The following is a 13,115-nucleotide window of genomic DNA, read 5'->3' as shown; positions in this document are numbered from 1 at the left end:
TGGACAGACCCTCGCGAGTGGAGGCTTCATGTAGAGGTCTTTCAAAACTTGATCCAGACATGGTGAACACCTTGAGTATCCCTGCTCAATTTCAAAACAAAAATCTGAAAAGTTCAAGACATCTTTCCAGGCATGCTGCTTTATCATTCCAGTGTTAAAGAACGTTCCTGTATGCATTTCCACCCTTTCCAATGATTCAGAAGGGATTAACAAAGATCATTTTGATCACCCTCTTTTGGCTCAGACAAAGTTGGTTATTCCTTTTAATGGAATTGGCCAAGGGAAACCAAGAAACTTAAAAGCAGAAGAGCAGGTAACAGTTCTTAACCTTTTTGCAGACTAGCCATGTTAGCTTGGGATATAGCTTTACAGCACAGTCTCACTCTACAACCACTGTACATCCCTTGAGAGCAAAACTGTATGGCAGATGAGCTGAGCAGGACAAAGGCTGACGCTCACAGCTAGAAACTACATCAGGGGTCTTCCAAGATTTGATTAAGTAGGTCTCTCTGCCTCCTCTCTCAACAATCAGGTGGCTAAATTCTGCTCCAGGAATCCATCCAGCAAGGCTGGGAAGACAGAAGCCTCTTTTCTTGGACAGGGATTGTTTCTTTATGCTTTTTCACCATTTTCACTGATATCCAGGGTACCTATGAAGATTCAGAAGGAATCCCCCAAGGTCATTGTGGTGACTCTTCTGACCTAGGCAACAGTGGTTCTCTGTTATTTTGAAAATGGCCAGGTGCAATTACCACAAGCTTCCTCACAGAATGTATCTACTCTCACAAGAACAGTGGTGTTCGATATACCCTGACCCCCATCAATTTCAACTGACTTGACTGCCTGCCTGAATGATAGGGCCTTAATTTCCTTTAGGCACCTATTTACTGAGGACCTGCAGTAGGTAGTAATTGAGGCAAGATAGCCTGCTGTTAGAAAATAATGTATTAGAAATTGAAAAGTTTTTGTAGTTGGTGCCAAAAACGTAACCAGCACCCATTCAGGGCTAGTGTTTCTCTGGTTTTACAATATTTGTGAAAGCTATTATTCATTGGCCTTTCTTACTCCTCTATCAAGGTACAGTTGTCAGCCATTTAAGCATGTCTGTTCATGGATCCCCCTCTTTCAGTGTGTTCTCATGTGAGAATATTTTTGAAAGGGGTTTTGCTTGAGGGACCTCCAGGAAAACCAGTGGCTCCTCCTTGAGATCTTAATTTTGTGTTAGAGAAAATAACACTTGCTCCATTTGAACCTGCTAATCTGACTTGAGGCAATTAATATGTGTAAGTATATTTAGTTGAATATTGTGCAAGAGGGGTATTAGACGTTATGATGCATTCATTATTAAGCCTGTGACTTTTTTCTTCTGTTATTTAACCATGTATGTATGTTATTTTGTTGTATTTTGAATGTTTCTCTTTTGTAAAATGGGGTTATATCCTGAACTGTAAGTACAATTGAGATGAAATGCTTAAAACAATTATGGAAAACATTGAAAATGATATAGTAATGCTTTTTATGTATACTTTGAAATTAGTGCTGAGGCTACTGGTTTAATATTGTTCATATGTAAGTATTAGGCTAGCTGCCCTTGCAGGCCATTTTAGGCCTAGCCAGTTTCCCTTCTTGTGCTTGAAATAACCTATCCCGTTTAGTTATAGATTGACCTTATCCATCCCATGGTTTATAATTATATATTACCCCTACTGAGAGTAACTAGGATCATACCATAAGTAATTTGAAGGGAACATGCATGGAATAAAGCATTTAGGAGCTGTCTGTGTCCATTAGTAGTACAGGGGGCACTCCAAGGGTAAATTTTCTGTTTCCTATCAATAGATCTAAGTTGCACTTGAATATGGGCAAGGATGATCTGTGTTTTATGTGGATGTTTTATGTTTATCTTACATTAACACTTTGTTTTTTGAATTCTAGTCATTTACTTGTTTTTAAAAAAATGTGAACAGTCTATGCATCTGTGATTTTTCAAAAGCCTAATCATAGACTCATCTTTTTATGTTACTAGGGGCTTACGAAATAGTATGCCTCCTGTTCTAGGAGCTGTGACACAGTTTCATGCTTGGTGGCATATACTTACAGGCCTTGGCTCCTACCTACATATCCTTTTCAGGTATGAAGTATGACCGGATTTTATTTAAAAATGTAGTCCAGAAAAAATACTTGGCTCATTTTATTTTGCCATCCAATTTAACTGCACCCGTTTAAATAATAAACATGAGCCCAGTGACATCACTGAGATGAGTAAACCTATGTCTGTGTTCTAAAAATCAGTCCTAGTTTGGCTTAAAGTTATTGCTTTTGAAAAAGAAATGCGTTAAAACAAGGTGTTTATGTTCGGAATCAGTATAGTGTGGAGTACTTTTTTTGTTACTAAAGAGGAAATGAAATGCACACTGGGAAAGAAGGATAAAACATACGGAGCACTACCCACCTTTTATCTGTAAATGGTTATTGCAATACCTTGTATGCTGCCTCTGTAACATAAAAGAGATGGAGACTGTTGTAAGCACAACCATCTGCAGTCAAATGGCTTCTTTATTTTTAATGTAGATATACCTCACCATGAGTGTAAAATTTAGTCCTATAAATTACATACAAGGCCTTGAGCCGTCAAATAGCTTGGAAGAAATAATGTTTCATTTAAATCATATTTTTATTTTTGTATTTAGATTTAAAGACTTCTGATGATAGAGTATATGTGTTATGACTATCTGTTCTACTGTATTGCAAAATATAGTAATTTTTCAAATATGTTTATTCATTGGTATTTATTTTTAATCTTTCAGTAATTCGAGTAGGTCTGATAAAAGAAGCCCATTCTTAAGCATATCTGATATAACTGGGTTTTATGTGGTCTTACATGTCACATAGAGGTTCCCTCTCACTCTTTTGAAAACCAAATGTAGTGATTAAATCTCCAGTCAGTTTTGAAGTGAATCCTTTCAGATTTTGAATTTATGAAAACCTTTGAATCGTTTCTTCATTGTTGCAGTTAATTAGAAAGTAGTGTGAGTATACATTCACTGTGTAAACTACATGGTGTATAGTCATTGACTTACATTAGATTCTGTACTGGAGATGTTTTGAAGAATCCAAGTGTGACGTTGACACCCTCAGGTTTGATTAAATATCAGCTGGGTACATCGCATGCCTCATATTAACTTAGTATTGCAGCTGTTCTATGAGATTATTCTACCACAATGTAGCATGTTGCATTTTTATATTAATTTGTACACCATTGTTACTGTATCTAGGGTTTATACTTAACAGATAATGTTAAGTTGTCAATCTCGCCTTCATTCTTGCTGGATGGGTTCGGAGCCGATCCTCGGCTCCGACTTGGCACTTGCTAAGCTCGAGAGCTAATTTTACCAGTTCGAGGCAACCCTATATCCCATGATGCAAGGCGGAGACTACCCAGATCTCGTTTGCCGCTTCGCTAATGAGGTGCCTTTTTTTACCAGCTCCAGGTAAGTTACTGATTATAAGACTTTAGTCTACCCCCTTGAATTTTTCATATCCATAGTTGTTTTTTGTTAACCTTAACGCTTACTTTAACCCTATTCCCGTTAGTGTTCCCTTTTTTTCGAGTTATTTATCCCCTTTCCCTAACTTAGGCCTTCCCCTCCCTAAATTTTTTCCTGTCAGGGATTGTTTGTGTCTGACTGTGTTGTTATCCCTGTTTAGTTTAAATTGTTGGATTGGGTGTTTTTGTGTGTGTGTTGGTGTTTTGTTTCTTTTTTCACAACTTGTTGTTCCTCGACACAGTTATGTCGAGGGACACAAAGGTCTCAGGCTTCAAGAAGTGTGACTCGTGCTGTCAGAAGATGTCTCTGACAGACGGTCACACTTCTTGTTTTTACAGCCTGGGACCTCTGCACCTGCAGGACTCTTGTGCTATCTGTCATGCCTTCAGCCCAAGAGTCCTGCAGGAGCGCAGAAATAAATTGATATTAAGGGGCTTATTAAAGCCTGAGAGCTCCCCGACTAAGTCGGCGCCGGGGAAGCCCTCGAAACCTATCAAGCCTTCAGCTCAAAGTTCCAAGCCGTCGGCTTCTGGTGTATCTTCACCAGGGTCGAGATTGGCTCTGGCCGGAGCCGATCCTTCCACTATAGCAGTCACAGTATCGGCTCCATCCGGCGCCGATACTGCCCAATCTGGACATTCAGTGTCGGCTCCGGCTGGAGCCGACGTATCCTCGGCTCCGTTGGCTCCATCGATCTCTAAAAAGAGATCTCGATCCCCCTCATTAGAGTCGATACATTCGGCTCCGAGATCACCCTTGCTCTCGGAGCGGAGCCATCGGAGCCGTTCTTCTCGGTCGTCCAGGCTGTCTGATCACGACCTCGAGAGAGTGGTGAGTAGACTATTAAAGTCTCAAGCATTGGCCCAAATGCTCCATAGCCCATCTCAACAGACGGTAGCTATTTCACATCCACCAAACATTCCTCCTTCGACTCTCTTACAGAGCTCTGAGCCGGAGCTCCTCGGAACCGTGACCGTTGTAGCTTCGGAGCCGATACCACCCCTTTCAGCTCCATCGTCCTCTGCTCCGATTTCCTCCTTGAGGCCTTCATTGGAGGGATCCAGGCGTCTGGTCTCTCTCGTCGGCTCCGAGGGGGAGAGTGGCATCGGACCCTTGTCCGACCCCGTTCTCCCTCTCGGGGCTTCGGGGTTGGTGAGCTCAGCCCCGACATCTGCCTCGGAGCCTTCCCTCTCGGTGAGGCCTGGAGTTCCTATCTCTTCGGAGCGGGAACCTTCTGGTCTCTCTGGGGGAGCCCGAGGTGATGAGGAGTGTACTAGCCCCTGGGCTTAGTCAGCGGACAGTTCCATCAGCTCCTCCCTCTACAGTGCCTGCTGCCGTCTCTTCCCACTCTCTTGCTCCCGGTCCCAGGGATCCACTGCCTCAGGTTTCCCCCTTGGGAATATCTTCCTCTTCGAGGCTTCTCCTGATCCGTCAGGTGAACCTCCGCGTAAAAGGACGTGTAAGAGGAAACATCTAGACTCCCCCGAGTCTATTACATCTGATACTGACCTGAATGAGTCGGAGGGATCCCCAAGGTCCTCCTCTGAGGATGTCTCTTTCTCAGACATCCTTGAACTCCTTAAGCAGAGCGGGAACTGGCCGTCCCTTAATCCTTCGAGGACGAGTCAGTATACCTGGAGGCGTTCGGATCTCGACCCTCCACCTCCTGGGTGTCTCCGCCTTTCGACCCTCTTATGGATGTAGTGGCTCGGAAGGCGTGGATGGCTCCGGATTCGGTGGAACCTATTCCTAGGAGGCCTTCAAAATTCATTACGGCCCCACCAGATAGACAATATTTGACAAAGGGTGTCCCAGTTGATGCCATGGTGGTGGCTGCTGCCACCAAGAAGGAACTAGCTGATTCTTCAGTACCTGTCCATCCTCCTAACAAGGATTCTAGGACTATGGACAGGTACGGCAAGCGGATTTTTTCTTCAGCGACTTTTGCCATGAGATCGCTGAACTACTTGTGCCACTTCACCCGCCTTCAAAGAGATGTTCTTAAAGAGTTGGGAGATTTACAGGATCCGTCAGCTGCTGGGTCTCAGGATAAGATTAGCTCACAGCTAGGAATCCTTAACTCCATTGTTAACTCCTCTATGCGGCTCATTTCTTATGCAGCCGATGGAGCGAGTAGGGCCGCAGGCACAGGAGTGGCTTTAAGGCGTCATTCCTGGATGCGGCTTTGTAATTTTGCAGACCCCTTCAAGGCGTCCTTCACAAACTCCCCTTTTGATGGTTCGACCTTGTTAGGACCTCAAGTGAAAGACACTTTGACTAGATGCGAACAAGATGGCAAGACTCTTTCTGCTGTAGGAGTCCCTTTCTCCACCCCTTCAAGACCTTACCCCAAAGGACAGAAGGGAGGGAAAATGTGGTTCCGCAAATCTCAAGGAGTCAAGCCTGACGCACAAAGTCAGTTTACCCCCAGAGGCAGAGGGGGTAACAATAATAGATGCCGCCCTAGGGGCAGAGGGGGTCCGCAGAATCAGGGTAGCAGAGAGCCTCTTTCTGACAAACCCTTCCAGCATCCCTGAGATGTTGCCCAATTGTCCGCCTTCGGAGGCAGTCGGGGGAAAATTATCGCTGTACCCAATAGCCTGGCTTTCCCTTTCTCAAGACAAATGGGTACAATTGATTATATCCGAGGGTTACAAAATTCCCTTTATTCAAACCCCAATTCAGCAAAAGGGAACCCTTCCAGACATTCCACCCGGTCTAAGGGAACTAGCAGTACTAGAAATATCAAAACTGCTAGCAAAAAGAGCCATCCAGCTAGTCCCAGCGGACCAAATAGAATCCGGAATCTACTCAAGGTTCTTTTTAGTTCCAAAAAAGACAGGGGACTGGAGACCAATATTAGATCTGAGCAAACTAAACAAGTTTGTAAAGAAGTCAAGATTCCGGATGGTCACGCTTCAGTCCATTCTACCCTTTCTGGGCAAGGACAATTGGATGTGCTCGATAGATCTTCAGGATGCGTACTATCACATAAAAATTCACAGACACTCCAGAAGATTTCTCCGCTTTCGGCTGGGGACCAGTCACTTCCAATTCAGAGCCCTGCCCTTTGGACTCACTACAGCCCCCAGAGTGTTCAAATGTATGGCAGTGGTTACGGCTCACCTGAGACGTCAAGGCTTCCAGGTGTTTCCATATCTAGACGACTGGCTCCTCACTGCCACCACCAGGCATCAACTTCTCCAAGCCAGAGATTACACCATTCACATTTGCAGAGGGCTAGGGATTTCTATAAATTTCGAAAAATCTGCCTTGTCAATCTATTACCTTTATAGGCGCAAAATTGGACACCGTACAACTTTCAGCAAAGTTAACAGACCAAAGAATCTTGGACATTCAAAGACACGTCCAAGTGATTCTTCTCAGCAACAGAATTCAGGCCAGATTTGCTCTGAAAGTATTGGGTCTTATGGCGGCCGCCATAACACTTCTTCCCTTTGCCCGTTTTTACATGCGTCTTCTACAATGGATGCTATTCGCCCAATGGTCTTTTCAACAACTTCCCATGCGTCATAAGATCATAGTAACTCCAACTTGCAAAAGACATCTGACCTGGTGGATATCGTCCCCTCAAGTCCATCAGGGCAGACCATTTGTTCCTCCTGCCCCGGTTGCCACGGTTACATCGGACGCCTCCCTGATCGGGTGGGTGGGGCATTATCAGGGCAGAATGGTCCATGGCACCTGGCAACCTTTCGAATACCATCTGCACATAAATGTCCTGGAGATGAGAGCGGTGCTTTTAACGTTGCAAGCCCTCAACGACTCTCTTCCCCTGGAAACTATTGCAGTCCAAACGGACAATATGTCCGTAGTGTGGTATATCAACAAACAGGGCGGAACCAAGTCCTATCCACTGTGTCGAGAGGCTCTCGGACTTTGGCAATGGGCAATCTCTTCTCAGCGGTTTCTGATAGCAACGCATATCCCCGGGAAATCCAACATCATAGCGGACAGATTGAGCAGAGCTATTCTCATGCCTCACGAGTGGTCTCTCAAACAATCAGTGATGGAAGAGATTTTTCAGAAGTGGGGCCTTCCTTGCTGCGACCTTTTTGCTACACCTCAAAACAGCAAATGCCCAGACTTCTTCTCTCTCTTCCCCCTTCCAGGCCATCCCCCCAGAGGCGCTCTAACCCAAGATTGGCCCCGGGGACTTCTTTATGCCTTTCCCCCCTTTCCGCTGATACCTCAACTAATTCAGAAAGCAACCGCCTTGAGAGCCAAGTTGATTCTCATTGCCCCTTATTGGCCTCGACAGATATGGTTTCCGTTCCTACATCGTTATCTCTTGGTACAGCCATGGCATCTGGACCCAGTTCCAGATCTCTTCTGACCCACCAGTCGGGGCAACTGCACCAGTCCATACCTTCTCTCAACCTCACTGCTTGGTTGCTCCACTTCCATCCTTAGCCAGGCTTCCTATGATTTCTAATCCCGTCCGGGATATCATAGTAGCTTCCCTAAAATCTTCTACCAGAAAGATTTACACTAGTAAATGGCGACGTTTCTCCTTCTGGGCAAAAGCTAGGAACATAGACCCCTATACTGCTCCGATTCATTCGGTCTTGGACTTCCTAGCTGAGATTTTTCATTCAGGATCCTCTTCCTCCACAGTGAAAGTTCAACTGGCAGCCATTTCGAATTTTCATATAGGCCTTTTGGACCACAACATTATGTCGCATAAACTTTGCAAGGCATTCCTTCGAAGTATCTTTTTACTTAAACCTCCGATTAGAGACCCCCCACCACAGTGGGATCTAAATTTTATTTTTAACATCCTTGATTCTTCCCCCTTTCGAACCTGCAGCTGCCTGTTCTTTGAAATTTCTTTCTTGGAAGACACTTTTTCTAGTCGCCATTACTTCTGCCAGGAGAGTATCTGAGCTTCATGCTCTCTGCATTCGTCCTCCCTATTTAATATTCCACAAAGATAGGGTATCTCTAAGGACTAATCCGTCTTTCTTACCAAAAGTGGCATCGTAGATGAACCTAAATCAATCCATTGATCTTCCAGTGTTTTTCCCGAATTATTCTGATAGAGCGGAACAAAAGTTACATTGTCTTGATGTTCACCGCCAGCTCAGATATTATCTGGACAAAACTAAACTTTTTAGGAAATCTGATCAACTGTTTCTATCCTATGCAGAGAACAGGAAAGGCCTTCCAGTTTCCAAGGTGACTTTATCTAGATGGCTGTCTTCTGTGATCACTTACATTTATCAGCTCAGAGGTAAAGAGTTGATTTCTAAGCCAAAAGCCCATTCTACCAGAGCTCTAGCTACATCGACAGCTTTTCAAGCTAGACTTCCAATAGACACTATTTGTGCAGCAGCCACATGGGCCTCTCCTCATACCTTTGTTTCACATTACAAATTAGACTTGGCCTCCAGAGACGGAGCGAATTTTGGTTCCACCGTTCTCAAGAGTCTGTTCCATTGAGCCACCCAGGATAGAGGTGCTAGGGACGCGGTCCCATCCAGCAAGAATGAAGGCGAGATTGACAACTTAACATTAAGAAGTTATGTACATACCATAACGCTCCATGTTAGTTGTCTTCTCTCGCCTTCTTTCTTGCGTCCCGCCCTCCATCCCCCTAGCCTGGTCAGACCGAGAAGATTATGCCTCTTCTATTAAGAGGTTTTATTCCTTTTCTAGCTATTCAGCTTCTAGTGTCTCTAAATTAGGTTGTTCCTTTCTAGAGGATTATGATGTTATTTAGTATTGTTACTTTTCTTCCTCCTCTACAGTTGGAAGAATATATTACTATTTCCTTAGCTACCAAACGAGATCTGGGTAGTCTCCGCCTTGCATCATGGGATATAGGGTTGCCTCGAGCTGGTAAAATTAGCTCTCGAGCTTAGCAAGTGCCGAGTCGGAGCCGAGGATCGGCTCCGAACCCATCCAGCAAGAAAGAAGGCGAGAGAAGACAACTAACATGGAATGTTATGGTAGGTACATAACTTCTTATTCTTGCAGGTTTCCCACAGCTGGTGTGTGGTATCTGTTGCACAACAAATATTATGCTTGTCAGCAAATTCAAATATTTAGCTGGTTAAATGGCTTAAAATGTGGTAAAAAATAAACATAGGACCTGAATACCACTAATCACTTTTAATTTTATTGCACTGATTTAGGGCAAGTGTCACTAAGGGTCTCATCACACAAGTATATATTATTGGTTTATGTGACGTAACAGTCAAACCAATCAGTTTTGTTTCTTTATCAGCACTGGTAATGCCTGAAGGCAGTAATGGGCATGCTTGTGGAGTCCTTAAATGTTTTTGGTGGAATTATTTGTACAAAATATAACAAGTAAATGTTGCATGATTAGCTGCAAGTGCTACGTGATCATTTCTTATTCAGGATAAACTGTTTTATAGTGGTATCGATTCCAAAACAGTCATAATTATATGTTCATTTGAATGTAGAAAATATTTTTTTTTTCTGTGATGCAGTGGTTATTTTGCTAGACTGTTGGATCTTAGTAACCTTACTCACCCGTAGTGTCCGCAGCAGAGCTGTTAATCCAGTTTTCAGCTCTCCATTGATGTCCTCAGATCACCTCTTTGAGCTTTATTTGATGTACTTGCAGAAATATTTTGTTTGTGCTTTTTAATATTTGCAAATAATTTCTGAAATTTTCAGATCATAGTAATTGGATGTCACGTATCAGAGGCAACTGTTTGTCTTCATGCTGGGTCTTTGATTACACAATGTAATAATGTATCTTGGATCATTTTCATGATATTCATGCAGATATGCAAATATTATTAATATTGAAAATTGCTGTTATAAACAGTTTATCTAACCAGCTGGAGATGTCTCTGGAAAGGCATTAAGAGCAGCTAGTTTCAAATGTGTGTCCAACCCATATTGTTGACCTGTCCCTCATAAAATTTTTGATTTGGTCCTGCCCCTTGCCAAGCTCTGACCTGGTCTCTAACTGATTTCTTCCTGAATTCTACTTTTGATTATTTTTAAGTTTTTCTCTCTTTTTATCCGTCCTTCTTTCTTGCCCTTCTAACACTTTAATTTACAGTATGTCTACAATCAGGTTCTTGTAAATATTCCTTCTCAGGATTTATCCTGCTGCTATTATATTGGATTTTTTTGAAACTTGTATATAAATATTTTGTTTTTGTTGATTCTTGTCAATATTACTAATGTAATTTTTAGTCTTTGTATGAATTACTATTTTTTTTTTTTGGAATGTCTGTAATTGAAACTTTTCTCCTCGGTTCTCCACTGAAAATAGGGCTTTGGCTCAGTTGGACCAACCCGGTTAAATATGGCAATAAATAAATAAAATAAATCATTGAAGATTACAGTCAGTATATAATGCTAGGCATCAAAGTTTCATATTTTTTATCGATCTGAAATTGCATGTTATGGCAAAATATTTTGTTCTATTACATTTTTAAGTGAATTGAAATATTTAAAACTTGTTGCTGCTTTTTGGGACTTTGCCCCCCCCCCCCCCCATTATTTTTGGCTTTGTCCAGAATCCTTGAGAAAAGTTGACTCTGAAGTAGGATATTGCCAGGTATGTTTTCGCAACATGAAAAAGTTTTCTGATGATGGTAATGAAATCTTGCTCCAAAGACATGGTTAAGGAACAAACCATTTAAAAATTAATTATGTGGGATCTTTATGCAGAATTATAGTACATATAAATGGTTCAAGGAAGAGTAGAAACATTTTGCTGAGTTTTATACGTGTTGGTTGTGGTTTCAATTAAAAAGACGAAGTTTGAGATTATACTGGATGTCTCACTGCACAAATGTTACTTTTATCATGTATTTATTTGTATTTGGTTACCAACAAGGTCTGAATGGGTCACATACATCTCCTTTTCAGCAGACGCCTCGGGAGAAAATTTTCAAAACCATATTTAGTAAAGAGATTATCGTAGACACTTCGTAAATACCAACAATATTCAGCATATAATGATAACATAAGGAGGTAATCTACAACAGATTTGTATCATGAGTTGTGGCAATATTCTCAAAAAAATACTAAGTGAGAAAAAGACATCCACTATAAATAGGTTGAAGTAAGTCGTATAAGGAGAGGTTAGATGAAGCAGTGTCAGCATATGTATTTTTACGATGGGATAGAAAGGTACATGAAGTGTAACAAAGTAATTCGCTATAATGAGTATGGGAAGACTCTGTCAGGCATTAGAGCTGAGTTACAGTCATGATTAAACTAGAAGTCATGTAATAGCTAGCTGTGTGTGACAAGTATCAGTTGTCAAAGAAGAAAATGTCAAACATGGGGTATACCAATGCAGAAGGATTAGCCAGTTGTGGAAGAGTGGGAACAGGAGTAGAGATTAAGAATTAGTGTTGGTACGAGGTATAAAGTTACTGAAATGTGCAGAGATCTAAAGGATTATGTGAAAAAGTAGGTGAGGGGAGACTGCATTGTTACTCAGTGTAATCACAAAAGGAGTGGTCCAGGATTAATATCAACATTTATGAAAAGAGAAACATTTGTAAAGTTACTGATGAGAAGAAAATCCCTGTGGTTTTGAGAGAATGAATGTGGCTTAATTGATTGATCTGGAGATGAGGGGCAAACTTTAGAGTAAAGGAAAGAAGTGTGGAGATTTAGAAACTGTTTTTTGAGTTTGGGGTTGTCTTAGGGCAGATGCCATGTGGTTGCAGAGTTTGGCCACATGGCATTAAGTACATGTGTTCACCTTTTTTTTGCTAAGTTAAGCCATTTAGTGCAGAAAGAATAAAAAACAGTGGCTAAATCCTCTAGTGAAAAATGTTTTGCTCCCTGGTCTCTTTTGCATAATTGGACTTTGATTTTAAAGATTTAATAGTTAAGACGACTATATGTTTTACTGTAACTGAAGTTGTTTTTTTATGTTGTGTAACAGAGGTAATATTTTTATCAACTAAAAAAATTTTAAATTTATCAGAAGTTTATTATCTGAGCAAACCAGTTTAAATGTATAGTTAATTATATTCGTTATTATAATTGTTTAACTTCCTTTGTGTTTTATCAAAGCTTATTTCATTGCAGTTTCAACAAAAAAAAAAAAAAGACTCGCTGAAGTTTCCACTGGAAAAAAACAACCAAATCATTTTTTTTTTTTTTTGGAAAGGGTCAAGCCCCACCCCTGCCTCCCTTAATTAAATATGCTAACTCTGTTGTCATGTAACCTTGGTAACAGAAAATCCAGACAGAATCGCTGCTGGTGTAAATAAAAGCTGCACTGACAGTTATTTCCTAAGCAAAAGGTGATTGAACAATTTAAGAGTAAGGGAGTACTTCAACTGCAAATTTATTTAGATGTTTTAATGCAAAATAACCATTAACAAAGGAGCAGATCAGCTTACAGTATACTTGTTAAATTAGTCGATTAAAATTTATTTATCAAGTGTTAGTAAACAGAGACTAAACCGACATGGTCATTCCACATGAGGAACCAAGGTTGAGTGGACAAGTATGCTAACACTAACAATCTTATACATGATTGTGTAGCAAATAGGGAGCCAATGCAGGCTGTGGAGAAGAGGTGCAATATGT

The 13,115-nt window shown here is 41.5% G+C and overlaps 1 protein-coding gene across 2 annotated transcripts in view; it reads left to right on the top strand.

Annotated features, from left to right (window-relative positions):
• ACER3 (alkaline ceramidase 3) overlaps positions 1-13,115 on the top strand; it is a 1,138,468-nt gene that overhangs the window by 754,450 nt on the left and 370,903 nt on the right. For both annotated transcript variants that reach the window (XM_044073355.1, XM_044073354.1), the window contains exon 9: positions 2,027-2,131. In XM_044073355.1, the coding sequence (XP_043929290.1) occupies positions 2,027-2,131 (105 nt within the window). The remainder of the gene's footprint in view (positions 1-2,026; positions 2,132-13,115) is intronic.

The sequence above is a fragment of the Protopterus annectens genome, chromosome 5.part1, assembly GCF_019279795.1.
Source record: "Protopterus annectens isolate FY-2018-M chromosome 5.part1, PAN1.0, whole genome shotgun sequence".
Lineage (NCBI taxonomy): Eukaryota > Metazoa > Chordata > Ceratodontiformes > Protopteridae > Protopterus > Protopterus annectens.
The sequence above is the reverse complement of the archived record's forward strand: the minus strand, read 5'-3'. Positions and strand labels throughout refer to the sequence as shown.